Raw genomic sequence first — 15,809 nt, forward strand, 5'->3', positions numbered from 1 at the left:
CTGTGAGGAGCCGCCCTCGCTATCGCTATTGCCGTTAGAAGATGGCGCTGACATCTGCTGTCAGTTGGAGTTAACCGTTAGAAGATGGCGCTGACATCTGCTGTCAGTTGGAGTTAACCGTTTAAGCTGTGCCTCTCCCGTGGCGTCATCTGGGGTGATGTGCAAACCACCAATCCCGGCTCTACACGTCTCACTCGGAGCTCCTAGGCTTATATAAGGGGCTGGGTTTCTTAGCTTGGGGTCTCCCTCTAAGAAGCTGATCATCTATCTCTCAAGATGCATTAAAGCTTTACTGCAGAAGGATCCGAGTGTTCTGCGTCGTTCTTGCTGGCGAGACGGTAGCGCGGGACATCTGGTGCCGAAACCCGGGAACTCTTCAACATCGCCGGCGCCGCGGGAGACCCTCGGAAGACGGGGCGGATTCAGAACTGCAGGGACGTAAGTTCAGAGAGGTATGCTTTATCCTGAACACCCCTTTCTCGACTTTGGCCTTAGTTTGTCATCACCGTGGGACGGGTCAGTGGAGGCTTTGGTGCTAGTCCTGTTTGTCCTTCTCCTTCATCGTGGCTGGTGCTGACAGAACGGTGCTGTCAGTCTGGTGCTGTCAGTCTGGTGCTGTCAGTCTGGTGCTGTCAGTCTGGTGCTGTCAGTCTGGTGCTGTCAGTCTGGTGCTGTCAGTCTGGTAACGGAGTTGAGCGCCGTTTTTAGATAAGCCGCTAGCGCGATGGGGTTGTCACAGTCAGTGGTTACTGCCCTACAGACTGTGCTAAAACAAAGAGATCTTAAAATTGCACCACGAACACTTCAAAATTTTGTGAAGGAGGTAGATAGAGTGGCACCATGGTATGCTTGTTCCGGGTCCCTCACTGTGGCCTCATGGAACAAGCTAGGTAAAGAACTAGACAGGAAGCATGCAGAAGGAGATCTCCACTTAGGTACCAAAGCCATTTGGAAGCTAGTTAAAAACTGCTTGGAGGATGAGGCCTGTCACCCTGCTATAATAGAAAGTCAGGGAACCTTAGAGGAAGTTCAGGATAGCATGTCAGAAACTGAACGGAGTGAGAGAATGGGAGCTCGCAAAAGGAAAGACATGTCTAAGAAAAAAGGCCCTCCCCAAGAAGTTAAGAAAGGGGGAGAGAAAGAAGGGAGTGATCATTCACCCCCTAACAAATCTAAGAAAAAGAAAAAGCCAGAATCTAGTCTATACCCTACAGTAGAGCTAGAAGCCTTGGAGCTAGATAATTCTGATTCTGACACTCTGTATTCTAGCGAAGAAGGTGGTCTAGAGGAGGAGGTGGCACGGTATGAGGAAGAAAGATATCACCCTGATAGACACCGGCCACTGAAAACAAAAATGAATGTGAGGCCACCACCTAGAAATCCGGCGGGCTCACGTCCCTCAGCGCCTCCGCAGTATGAGCTTCGGCTGAATACTGGTACTGACTCCTTTTTACCTTTAGAGGAACGGAGAAAAATACAAGTAGCTTTTCCAGTATTCGAGAATGCGGAAGGCGGAAGAGTACATACCCCTGTAGATTACAATCAAATCAAAGAATTGGCCGAATCCGTTCGTAATTATGGGGTCAATGCTAACTTTACCACATTACAGGTGGAAAGGCTTGCTAATTTTGCCATGACTCCCACTGACTGGCAGACGACAGTGAAAGCAGTGCTTCCCAACATGGGACAATACATGGAATGGAAGGCTCTCTGGTATGATGCAGCCCAGGCACAAGCTAGAGTTAATGCCACGGCTGAAGATGAGAATCAGAGGCAGTGGACATTTGAAATGCTGACAGGTCAGGGTCAACATGCCCTTAATCAAACCAACTACATCTGGGGTGTCTATGGTCAGGTGTCGGCCGCCGCTATTAAAGCATGGAAGGCCCTCACAAAAAGGGGAGAGTCCAGTGGACACCTTACAAAGATTGTCCAAGGACCCCAAGAGCCATTTTCAGACTTTGTGGCCAGAATGACCGAGGCCGCCAGTCGCATCTTTGGTGATTCAGAACAAGCTATGCCCCTGATTGAGCAACTTGTCTATGAACAAGCAACCCAGGAATGTCGAGCGGCTATCGCCCTCGCAAAAGCAAAGGTTTACAAGATTGGCTCAGAGTGTGCAGGGAGCTGGGGGACCCCTAACCAATGCAGGACTAGCTGCCGCCATTTTACAAACGCACAGGTATAGAGATTTATCTAATCGAAAAGCTTGTTTTAATTGTGGGAGAATGGGGCACCTTAAGAAAGATTGTCAAGCCCCTGAAAGAACAAGAGAATCGAAGCTTTGCCATCGTTGTGGTAAAGGTTATCATAGGGCTAGCGAATGCAGGTCAGTCCGGGATGTAAAAGGGAGGCTTCTGCCCCCTATTGAAGAACCCAAGGTACCCCAATCAAAAAACGGGTCACGGGGCCCATGGTCCCAGGGCCCTCAGAAATATGGGAACCAATTTCAGAAAAGCAATCAAGAGGAAGTAGAGGTTTCCGAGGAACCCCCGGAATGGACTTGCGTGCCGCCTCCGACTTCTTACTCATGCCCCAAATGAATGTTCAACCGGTCCCAGTCCATTCCCCTGGACCTTTGCCCCCTGCCACCATTGGGCTTATTCTGGGCCGTGGCTCCTTAACTTTACAGGGACTCATTATATATCCTGGAATTGTTGACCCGTATCATAAAGAGGAGATTCAAGTTCTCTGTTCTAGCCCTCGGGGTGTATTTTCTATAAAGCAGGGAGATAGAATTGCACAACTGGTGTTGCTGCCCTCCCTCGGGGATGGAGAAACCTACACTTTACAAAAAAGGGCTATGGGATCTTCTGGAAGTGATTCAGCCTATCTGGCTATACCCCTAAATGAGAGACCTACAATAAAATTGTTAATTAATGGAAAAGAATTTGAAGGGATAATGGATACGGGAGCAGACAAAAGCATTATTTCACTCCATTGGTGGCCGAAGTCTTGGCCCACTGTTGTTTCATCTCATTCTCTACAAGGTCTTGGATACCAGTCCTCTCCTGCCATCAGTGCCTCAGCCTTAACCTGGCGGAATGCTGAGGGCAAACAGGGATGTTTTACCCTCTATGTGTTGCCACTCCCTGTAAATTTATGGGGACGGGATGTGTTACAAGCCATGGGCATGACCCTAACTAATGAATACTCCCCCAGGCATCAGCCATTATGGCAAAGATGGGGTATACAAAGGGTAGAGGCTTGGGTAGGCAAGAACAAGGCAGAATAAAACCCATTACGCAACACGGAAATCGGGGTAGAAAAGGACTGGGTTTTATTTAGGGGCCGTTGAGGCTTCACGACCCATACCATGGAAAACAGAGGAGCCGTTATGGGTCTCTCAATGGCCTCTATCCTCTGAAAAATTAGAGGCTGTCACAAGATTAGTGCAAGAACAGGAACGGCTGGGGCATCTAGAGCCTTCTACCTCCCCATGGAATACACCAATTTTTGTTATTAAGAAGAAATCTGGGAAGTGGAGATTACTCCACGACCTGCGGGCCATTAACAATCAGATGCATCTTTTTGGCCCTGTTCAAAGAGGCCTTCCTTTGCTTTCTGCACTTCCTCAAGATTGGAAGCTTATTATTATAGATATTAAGGATTGTTTCTTCTCTATTCCACTTTACCCACGGGATAGACCAAGGTTTGCCTTCACTATCCCTTCTCTTAATCATATGGAACCAGACAAGAGATTTCAGTGGAAGGTACTGCCGCAAGGCATGGCCAATAGCCCAACAATATGTCAGCTGTATGTGCAGGAGGCTTTGGAGCCAATTAGGAAGCAATTTACATCTTTAATCGTTATCCATTATATGGACGATATTCTTATTTGTCACAAAGAGTTAGATGTTTTACAAAAGGCTTTCCCATGCTGGTGGCTGAATTAAAACAGTGGGGATTAGAGATTGCCTCAGAAAAGGTTCAAATTGCAGATACAGGCCTCTTTTTGGGCTCAATGATTACTCCCAAAAATATAGTTCCTCAGAAAATAGAAATTCGCAAAGACCACTTACAAACATTAAATGATTTTCAGAAACTTCTGGGAGATATAAATTGGTTGAGGCCCTTTTTAAAAATTCCATCTGCTGATCTAAAACCCCTCTTCGATCTCCTGGAGGGTGAGCCTCATATCTCCTCACCCAGAAAATTTACCCCTGCCGCCCACCGAGCCTTACAGATGGTGGAAGAGGCCTTACAGGAAGCACAATTACAACGTATTGAGGAGTCACTACCTTTTAATCTGTGTGTTTTTAAGACAGCTCAATTGCCAACTGCAGTCCTGTGGCAACATGGACCATTACTTTGGATTCATCCAAATGCTTCCCCTGCTAAGATTATTGACTGGTACCCTGATGCTGTTGCACAGCCTCGCGCTTCGCGGAATAAAAGCAGCTGTTACACATTTTGGCAGGGATCCTGATTCCTTGATTGTGCCTTATACTGCTGCACAAGTTCAGACCTTGGCAGCCACATCTAGTGATTGGGCAGTTTTAGTTACTTCCTTTTCAGGACAAATTGATAATCATTTTCCAAAGCATCCAATTTTACAGTTTGCCCTAAACCAGGCTATAGTGTTTCCACAAGTGACAGCTAAAGACCCACTCCCAGATGGGACTGTGGTGTACACTGATGGATCAAAAACTGGTATGGGAGCTTATGTGGTCAAGGATAGGGTTATATCTAAACAATATAATGAAACTTCACCTCAAGTTGTAGAATGTCTGATAGTACTGGAGGTTCTTGAGGCTTTTCCAGGACCCCTCAATATTGTATCAGATTCCTCTTATGTGGTTAATGCAGTTAATCTCCTTGAGATAGCTGGAATAATAAGATCCTCCAGCAGAGTTGCTAACATCTTTCAAAAGATACAAGCTGCCTTGTTAAATAGGAGATTTCCTGTTTTCATTACCCATGTCCGAGCACATTCTGGACTCCCAGGTCCCATGTCCTTAGGGAATGACTTAGCGGACAAGGCTACAAAGCTGGTGGCCGCTGCCTTGTCTACCCATGCACAAGCAGCAAAAGAATTCCATAAGCGCTTTCATGTGACGGCTGAGACCTTGCGCCGTCGTTTTGCTCTATCCAGGAAAGAGGCTAGGGAAATTGTTACTCAATGCCAGAATTGCTGCGAATTCTTACCTACTCCCCACATGGGAATAAACCCACGTGGCATTAGACCATTGCAGATGTGGCAGATGGATGTTACTCATATTCCCTCTTTTGGAAGGCTTCAATATGTTCATGTTTCTGTTGACACCTGTTCTGGCGTAATGTTTGCCACACCCCTAACAGGGGAAAAGGCCTCATATGTGATTCAACATTGCCTTGAGGCCTGGAGTGCTTGGGGAAAACCCAGAATTTTAAAAACAGACAATGGACCAGCATATACCTCTCAAAAATTCCGACAGTTTTGTCGGCAAATGGATGTTACCCATCTAACTGGCCTACCTTATTACCCTCAAGGACAGGGCATTGTGGAACGTGCCCATCGTACACTCAAATCTTATCTGATTAAACAAAAGGGGAGTATTGAGGATGTTCTACCCTCGGTACCAAGAGTTGCTGTATCCATGGCACTTTTTACCCTTAATTTCTTGAACTCTGATGCCCAAGGCCACACTGCGGCCGATCGCCACAGTTTAGAGCCTGATAGGCCAAAAGAAATGGTAAAATGGAAAGATGTCTTGACTGATCTCTGGAAAGGCCCGGATCCTATTCTTATAAGATCCAGGGGAGCTGTGTGTGTTTTTCCACAGGAGGAAGAAAACCCCCTGTGGATCCCTGAAAGACTCACTCGAAGAGCTCCTTCACAACTCCAGAATAAGAAGGATGGAGGCCAAGTGGGTGATGAAGACTCTCCTACTCGGGATGATGGTTCCTAGTATGATGGGAGAGTTACGGTGGGCCATCATGTCTACCTTCCCCTACCGATGCCAGTGATGCAGAATGCCCAGGTGTTCCCTAGATTTTTCACAACTAATAGAGAGTTGGGGCTTGCCTTTTTGCCTTTAGATCCTCAGATACAGAGTTTTCAGGATGAGAGAACCTTGTCATTAGTAGGAAGCTTGTGCTTTACTGTGATTTCTTCATTAAAGGATAATTTTATTCATATGGATCCAGAAAGATCTAATGCTAATCCTTTTGAATTAATGGAAGCTGTACTGATCTTTCTCCTATGATAGTGAGAAGGGACAGATTACTTTTGATTGGAAAGGGGCATTAGGCAACAGTCTGAGTGAGGGAAAGAGCTATGGATCATCTGATTGGTCCTCCTCCAATGTTAAGTATACCCCTTTTAAGAGAACTAATTATTCAGCTGCCCTTTATTTGGGTTGTGAGTAATGATACCTTAGGTAAGAATCAGAAAGAAATAAATTGCTCTGCTTAGAATTGTTTTTATGCATTATGCTGTAATGCTATTAAGCACCCTTTTGCTTTGGTAATGCGCATGCCTCGATTTGTTCCAGTTCCTGTTGAGACGCCAAGTAATTTGAGTTTGTTTAGGGAAAAGCGAGATTTTTGGGATCTCTGCTATTATTGTGGGCCTGATAGCCACCGCCGCGGTTACTGCTTCGGTTACCGCTTCGGCCCTTGCACTTTCTGCCACTGTGCAGACAACTCAAACCATTAATGAACTATAGGCCACTGTGACCATGGTCCTAGATAAACAGGCCACTGCCAATTCTCAGATACAAGGAGGCCTGATGTTGGTAAACCAACAGATTAATTTGGTTCAGGAACAATTGGATATATTGTGGCAGATGGCCCAATTGGGATGTGAACAAAAGTTGCCTGGCCTTTGTGTCACTTCAGTACAATATGAGAATTTTACAAGAGCAGCTAACCTGTCACAAGCTCTGTCTCAACATTTATTACAGAATTGGACTTTTGAGTTTGAGCAGACACTCCGTGAGTTGAGAATGGCGATCCTGCAAGTGAATTCGACGCATCTGGATCTTTCTCTGATGGAAGGCCTCTCCTCCTGGATTTCATCTGCATTTTCTTATTTTAAGGAATGGGTGGGGGTAGGATCATTTAGCCTAGTTCTCTGCTGTGGAATAGTGTTGATGCTTTGGATGGTGTGTAAGCTCAGACCCCAAACAAAAGAGACAAAGTGGTGGTGGCACAAGCACTTGCTGCCTTAGAACACGGAGCCTCCCCTGACATTTGGTTAACCATGTTAAAGCAATAGGTCGCTGGCCTCCCAGCTCTTGCACCCCACGAGGCTAGTCTCATTGCACGGGATAGAGTGGGTAGGCTTCAGCAGCCCAAGGAGTTGCAAGGCTAAGCACTGCACAGGAGAGGTCTGCGGTATAACGACTTTCTCCTGGGAGATAAGTCATCTTGCATGAAGGTTCTATGTCATGATCTCCTTCCCCCAGAAAAACGACATCGGACTGGTCAGGGCTCTCTCTGGGGATAAGACCCTGGAGAGGAGCTTTGTACATGTTCCGAATTTGCACATGGGGATTTGACCTCTATCTCCACTCCAAAGTTGTGGGTGTCCTATTGCTTCAAAAATAAATGAATAGGGGGAGATGTGAGGAGCCGCCCTCGCTATCGCTATTGCCGTTAGAAGATGGCGCTGACATCTGCTGTCAGTTGGAATTAACCGTTAGAAGATGGCGCTGACATCTGCTGTCAGTTGGAGTTAACCGTTTAAGCTGTGCCTCTCCCGTGGCGTCATCTGGGGTGATGTGCAAACCACCAATCCCGGTTCTATACGTCTCACTCGGAGCTCCTAGGCTTATATAAGGGGCTGGGTTTCTTAGCTTGGGGTCTCCCTCTAAGAAGCTGATCATCTATCTCTCAAGATGCATTAAAGCTTTACTGCAGAAGGATCCGAGTGTTCTGCGTCGTTCTTGCTGGCGAGACGGTAGCGCGGGACAAGAGGCCCTCAAAGAGGATAGGGGAAAATCCGTCAAAGAAATGGAAAAAAAACAAATGAAAAATGCAAGAAATGAAAGAAAAAACAAAAAATGCAAGAAATGGAAAAAAGGAAACCAAAAAAAATGAAAGAAACAGAAGAAAAACAAACCAAGAATGCAACAAATTGACAAAAACACAAAGAAAAATTGCAAGAAAAATTCAAACTGTGCAAAGTTTGAAAACTGAAATAGAGACAATACAAAAACACAATTTGAAGGATGGCTGGAAAAAGAAAAGCTGGGAAAACAGTCAGGTTCTACAGATGCAAACATAACCAACAGAATAAAAGAGATGGAAGACAGAATCTCAGGTGTTGAAGATACACTAGGAGAAACTGATTCATCGACGAAAGAAAATCTTAAGTCCAAAAAATCCCTAACACAAAACATCCAGGAAATATGGGACAGCAAGAAAAGACCAAACCTAAGAATAATAGGTGTAGACTCCCCATTCCCCGCACAAAACCCAGCTCCTAAATATTCCAGGGGCCACTCCTGGCATCCAGAAGACCCACTCACACAGGAAAAGCATCAACCTTCCAGGCCCCAACTTCTGGCAAACCCAGCCTCAGCCTCAGCTTCAGTGTCAGCATCCCCAGCTTCAGCTTCAGGAAGGAAGGAGACCAGCAGAGACAGAAAGACCCCACCTGCACCCACCGGAAGAAAAGATGGGAAGAAAACAGAATATGAGCTCACTTAGCAATAGAAAGACCAACATGACTTCACAAGAATCTAGAGAACCAATGCCAGTAAGGCCTGACAAGTACTAAATAGATGAAGCAGAGGAGACAGACCTTAAAAATAATTTTCTGAAGATGATAGAGACCCTCAAAGAGGAAACGAGGAAATCCCTTAAAGAAATAGAAGAAAAAACAAACCAAAAAAATCCATGAAATGGGGGAAAATTCAAAAATTAACAAGTCTCTCAAAGAATCTCAACAGCACCAAGAAAAAACTACCAAACAAATTAAGGAAACAACTCAAACAGTCGAAGGATTGAAACCGGAAATAGAAACAATAAAGAAAACACAGAATGAGGGGATTTTGGAAATAGGAAAGCTGGATAAACAATGAGGAACTACAGATGCAAGTATCACCAAAAGAATACAAGAGATAGAAGAAAGAATCTCAGGTGTAGAAGACTCATTAGAGGATATAGAGTCATCAACCAAACAAAATCTCAAAACCAAAAAATCCCTAACACAAAATATCCAGGAAATATGGGACACCATGAAGAAGCCAATCCTGAGAATAATAGGTATAGAAGAAGGCGAAGAAAGACAGCTCAAAGGTACAGAAAACATATTCAACAAAATCATAGAAGAAAACTTCCCTAACCAAAGAAGGATATGCCTATGAAAATACAAGAATCTTACAGAACACCAAATAGACTGGACCAGGAAAAAAGTCACCTCACCATATAATAATCAAAACTTCAAGCCTACAGAATAAAGAGAAAATATTAAGAGCAGCTAAAGAAAAAAGGCCAAGAAACATATAAAGGCAGACCTATCCTAATTACACCTGACATCTCAATGGAAACTACGAAAGCCAGAAGATCCTGGACAGATGTCCTACAAACGCTGAGGGAACAAGGATGCCAGCCCAGACTACTATATCCAGCAAAGTTTTCAATTACCATAGATGGAGAAAACAAAATATTCCATGACAAATACAGATTTAAACAATACATATCCGTGAATACAGCTCTACAGAAAGCACTAGAAAGAAAACCTAGACCCAATGAAGATAATTACATTCACAAAGACACAGGCAATAGATAATAACACCTTAACAAACACCAAAAGAAAAAGGGAGGAGAAACTACACACAATAACTCCACTACCAATAAATCAAGCACAAACAAGAATCATCAATCAATATTCATTAATATCCCTCAATATCAATGTTCTCACCTTGCCTATAAGAAGACACAGACTAGCAGAATGGATACAAAGACAGAACCCATTCTTCTGTCTTCTTGGAGGGAAAGGGAATGGGACCTGGGATTGCATTGTGAAACAATCTTGTTTAAATTTAAATTTAAAAATAAAAATTAATAAAAAATTTTAAAAATCCAGAGAAGAATTAGAAAAAACCCATATAATTTATTTTATGTGTGTTAGATATGAAATCAAACACCTCTGAGATAACATCTCACTCCTGTCGAATGGTTAAAATCAAAAACACTAATGGTAGTTTATGCTGAAGAGGATGTGGAGAAAGTGGTACACTCCACTGATGGTGGGAGTGCCTCCTTGTGTAGCCACTTTAGAGATCAGTATGGAGATTCCTCAGAAAAATGGAAATCAGTCTACCACAAGTTCCAGCAATTCCACTCTTAGGCATATACCCAAAAGATGTACCCTCATACAATAAGGACATTTGCTCAACTATGTTCATAGTAGCATTATTTGTAATTGCCAGAACCTGGAAAGAACCTTGCTACCCCTCAACTGAAGTGTGGATAGAGAAAATGTGGTACATTTATACAATGGAGTACTACTCAGCAGAAAAAAATGGAATCTTGAAATTTACAGGCAAATGGATGGCACTGGATGAAACCATCCTGAGTGAGGTAACCCAGTCACAAAAAGACAAACAAGGTATTTCCTCACTCATATATGGATTTTAGACATGGTTCGGGGGGAGTGCCAGCCTACAATCCCATAGCCAGAGAGTCTGGGAAACAGGGAGGACCCCAAGAGAGATATGCATGGTATTCCAGAGAAGAGTTATGGGATGTGATCTTCTAATTGGATTGGGGGGGGGGGAAGGGAAGGTAGAAGGAGATGGGAGAAAAATACAGAGAAAAGAGGTTGGGAGAGGAGGATATGGGAGAGCAGGAAGGTTGAACAAGGGTTAGAATGGAGGAGAAAAAGACTGGAGATACTAGAAAAGAGGGAGCCATTATAAGTTGGAGGAGAGATCTGGCACTAATGAGTTCTTCACAGACCACCAACTGGAATTAAGGCTACCTTAAATGCCTTGACATGATAATGAGAATAATGACTACCTCATATGCTATCTTAGAATGCTCATTCTATGACTGATGGAGGCAGAGACAGGCACCCACAACTGTGAACCGAATTGAACTCTGGAACACAGTAACAAAGAAGAGTGATGACCAAAGGGATCAAGAACGGGCTGGCAAAGCCACAGAGGCAGCTGACCCAAACAAGTGGGAACATATGGACCCCAGAATGATGACTGAGGGGCCAGCATGGGACTGATCCAGACACCATCCCACCGAAGCTGGGTGACAGATAGGAGGCCTTAGCAATCTGTGGGACCGGGGAGAGTGGAGCAGTATTTATTCCTGGCATACAGAAGAACTCTGGGAACCCATAGCATGTGGAGGGATGCTCTCTCAGCCTGGTCACATGAGGAAGAACCTGGGCCCTTCATGGGATGTTGTGACAGACTCTGAAAATCCCTCATGGAGGCCTTTGCCCTCCCTGGGGAGCAGAGGGGGCTTGGAGTAGGGGTGATGGGCTGTGAGGTTTGGAGGTTGGGGAAGAAAGTGAGGGAGAAGGAACTGAAAGTGACATGTGTAAAAAGATAAATAAAAAGTATATGGAAAAAAATGAAATCAAGATGTCTAGTAGTCAACAGCCCACAGACATTTGTAGCACCAATTGCAAGTGATCCATTGTTCTTCTCTGACCTCCAATGGCATTTGGACACACGTGTATTCATACACAGAGACAAATTAAATGACTATATTGAAAAGTACAGCTGCTGATAAATAATGTGGCAATTAATTTTACCTAAGGTCACTGATTCAGTGGAGATTCATAGATATCCAGGTAAAATTATGACTGCATTTGTTTCTCTTAAGCAAGGTTTCCTTTTCTAGCAGAATTGAGATTTGAGTGTTTAGATATATAAAATCATTTTCCTTTATACATAAATCTTTTTGAGAGAAGTATGTCAAATCAAAGCAATAAATTCAAAAAATAAAATAATAATTGAGAAAATGAGTACAGTATATTATATCACCTATAGAATTTATAATTCTTTATAAATTATATGATGTATAAGAGATAGCAGATGTTATTGTTCAACAGAAACATAAAAGATATTAAAAAGTCACATTTTAGCCTGAGATTATATAGTGACAAATAAGAACTTTAGTGTTTTCGGTAGATTTTCATAAGAAAAATGAAGACCTTTCTGGGAGTTGTAAAAAGTATTTTCTTTTAACAATAAGAAATCTTCAGAGATTGTGACAACATGTGACTATGTGACTAATTATGAGCTTTGTTAATTGATTTCTCAAAGCAAAAATCTATAAATAATTAGCTTTTCCTTCTAGTCTTTAGGAATCCTTCTTTCTGTCCAGTGGTCCACAACTGTGCACCCCTCCAAGTATATAATCTATTACTAAAGTCCCTTGTTATTCTTTCTTCCTTACAAGGAAGCCTTAGCCCTTTCCAAGTGCAGCTAAGGGGCATCAGATCTGGAAACACTGTTCATATGGCAACGGAAATTACCTTCACAGCACTGAGTTCAAACAAAAGACAGTGAGTAGATGGTGGACTGTGGGAGCTGTGTTTCCTCATCACCTATTGGGATAAAATACTAGAATGGATATAGAGCTCCATCTGAGCTCAGACATATATTAAGTTGCTACGAGTTCTCACAATGGTGAAATGAGTCTGAGAGACAGCTTTGCTTCCATACACAGTGCTTTTGACTCTTTTTGACATTTTCTTTTCCTGTCACAGGAAAATGTACAAAAGAAGGAAAATTAACATTATTCCATTTTATAATTAAAATAATTACAGTGGATGACTTTTCTCATTGAAATAATTGCTTGAGTAAGATATGCAGACACATAAAACATTCCTAGGAGTGTTATAATAAGAAATTAAAAAACAAAGTCAGCTTCATATTTCAGGTAGGACTATCATTTAAAAGGGTCAGGTAAAACTTATATGGTACACATAGCGTCAAAGCACAACATTATGCTTAATTTCTAAGAATATTTACATTTATGAATAATATTGTTTATATAGTTCCTAGTAAATAATTTACAGGCACAAAAACCAAATTATACCAACATATTCCAATACATATTCCAATTTGATCACAGAGTTTTCCTTTGGGAAAACTGAAATATATCAAGCTAGTATACTAAAGAGCTAGTAGTAACTAGTGTATCATTAATAAATAAGTTTTTAAACGTGTTATTAACCTTGTATATTGGGCAATAATATAAATGAAAACAGGTAACATTATTGGAGCATTTAGTTACTGATAGACAATAATTCTCAAGACTGTTAGCATATCGTATGACTATATGTCACACACTGTAATTGGCAAATGTGGCAAAACATCACCAAGTCTTAAAAAGTGAATATGAATTATAATTTCATTCTAGCATTAAGACAGTATTTAAAAACTGTTATATTTAGTACACAACCAAATATGTTAAATTCAGTAATATATACTTTAATACACTAAAAGAAGTCCAGAAATTTTAATATTACCCCATGCTTTTCTGAATTTTATTTTACACTAATGAAACAATAAAGTCATTTTAGTTGCTCTTATGAAAGTGAATTTAAGAGCTGTTTCACTAATCTCTGAGTAAACACTTGGAAAATGTTTTATTCTCTGATGTTAAGACAAATTGGGGTTTCAGATATAGATACAGATTTTCTCTTTACTCCAACTTATCCACTGTATTGTTGAATTTGATGAGAAAATTAGTCAGAACTGTTTAAAACTATACATCTATTTAATACATTCTGTCAAGTCACCACAAGCTAGAGAAAACACTCACTAAATTAAAATAATAGTTGTGAACAGATATATCTTGGTAAGGAGTATAAATGACTACAAAGAGCACAAACTTCTGAATAAGTAATATATAAAATATAAAATGTTTATACAGGCAATACAATTTTGTTTCTAGAATATCTGTTTAACAGAATGTTTTAAACTGTACTTAGGAAGAATAACAAATATTTAACTAATTCTTAGGATCGTTATTTGTTTTAAATATGAATAATACTTATCGTTAATTATTTCTGCCCTGAAAGGTATGCAGTGATTTGGGGATTTAAGTTAACAGGAGAATGTTTGCCTATTGTGTGAAAGGTGCTGTTTTAAAGTCCCAGCACTGAAGAGAAAAAAATGAACTGTTGATACAGGTACTCAGATATTCATTTATCTGAATGTTCTCTATTACCAAAGTTACTGGAATGCATTGTCTTCAAGAGCAGAATCTTAAATACTGAGAGTTTAAGAATATAAGGCAATGACACTACATTGCTTTGTTTGTTTAAATGATGCTATTTTTACTAGGTGTTCCTTCTCAATGAAAGGAGAGAATCTAACTTGTGCCTGGGAATTCCTCCTTCTTGGTCTTTCAGAGGACTCTGAAATAAAGCCTATCCTCTTTGGACTGTTCCTGTCCATGTACCTGGTCACAGTGCTTGGGAACCTGCTCATCATCCTGGCTGTCAGCTCTGACTCCAACCTCCAAACTCCTATGTACTTCTTCCTCTGCAATCTATCCTTGGCAGACATTGGCTTTAGCAGTACTACAATCCCCAAAATATTGATGAACATCCAGACACACAGCAAGTCAATCACCTATGCAGGCTGCCTAATGCAAGTGTCCTCTTTCTTCTTTTTTGGGTGTCTGGACAGTCTACTCCTGACTGTGATGGCCTATGACCGCTTGTTGGCCATCTGTTTCCCTCTACACTATGCAGCCATCATGCATCCCCGCCTCTGTGTCTTCTTGTCCCTGTCATCACTCTCCATCAGTCTTCTGGACTCTCAGTTGCACTTCTTGATTGTGTCACAACTCACTTTCTGCAGAGTTGTGAAAATCCCTCATTTCTTTTGTGATCCTGCTCAGCTTCTTAGTCTTGCTTGTTCAAACACGTCTAACAATAAAATATTCATTTATATTTTTGGTATCATTTTTGGTGGTGTTCCAGTCTCAGTAATCCTTTATTCCTACAAAAGAATAGTTTCTTCCATTCTGAGAATTTCATCAAAAGATGGGAAGTCCAAAGCCTTCTCAACCTGTGGAACTCACTTATCAGTTGTTTGTTTATTTTATGGGACAGCCTTTGGTGCATACTTCAGTTCAGCTGCCTCACACTCCCCTAGGAAGACTGCAGTGGCCACAGTGATGTACACCATGGTTACCCCCATGCTAAACCCTTTTATCTATAGCTTGAGGAACAGGGACATTAAATGGGCCCTTTGGAGGCTTTCCAGCAGAAGACTCTAATTTCAGTAATAATTTTCACTATTTTACTTCATCTGCATAGAAAATAGATCACAAACATAAGCAATAATTTACTAAGACTAGATATAGAATATAAGGACTTATATGCCTCTCTGGATTCTCTTTAGATAGTTTTCTTTTATTATTCTTCTAACTTAATGAAAAAGTTAATATATGATACCCATTTAGTTATAGGTACTCATACGATGAGTACCTATATGTTAACACATTCCAATTTTTCGTATTCTTTACACAATTATCATAGTCATAAGTAATATTATTTCCTAATATTGCAAAATAAACATAAGCATCTGTCTGTTCTAATTTATAGTATCTATAATTTCGTTGTTGATACAAAAGTTAGAAAGATACATAGTCTTGTATTTAAAGCCAAGGTACTGCCTAAATTTTTATTTGGCATTCTTTTATTTTGAGCAGGTTTTTGGAGATGGTGTAGTAAGTGTTTAACTTCCAGGCTGAACTCAGACAAAATGTAAATTTGTCAGGGAATGAAAATTGGAGGTTTCCTATGAAGAGCTGAAGAAAAAGATTTTGTCAGAGCAAGACTCCAGTGCCCAAGGTACCCATGAGAAAGGATAGCTCTCCAGAAAGGCTGA

At 41.5% G+C, this 15,809-nt stretch overlaps 1 protein-coding gene across 1 annotated transcript; it reads left to right on the forward strand.

Annotated features, from left to right (window-relative positions):
* The first annotated feature begins 14,259 nt into the window (after positions 1-14,259).
* LOC101828823 (olfactory receptor 7E24-like) lies at positions 14,260-15,195 on the forward strand. The gene has a single exon (XM_005077336.2). It carries the CDS (start codon positions 14,266-14,268, stop codon positions 15,193-15,195), a length of 930 nt encoding a protein of 309 aa, XP_005077393.1. The 5' UTR covers positions 14,260-14,265.
* The last annotated feature ends 614 nt before the right edge of the window (positions 15,196-15,809 follow it).

Source organism: Mesocricetus auratus, unplaced genomic scaffold, assembly GCF_017639785.1.
Source record: "Mesocricetus auratus isolate SY011 unplaced genomic scaffold, BCM_Maur_2.0 Super-Scaffold_100040, whole genome shotgun sequence".
NCBI lineage: Eukaryota > Metazoa > Chordata > Mammalia > Rodentia > Cricetidae > Mesocricetus > Mesocricetus auratus.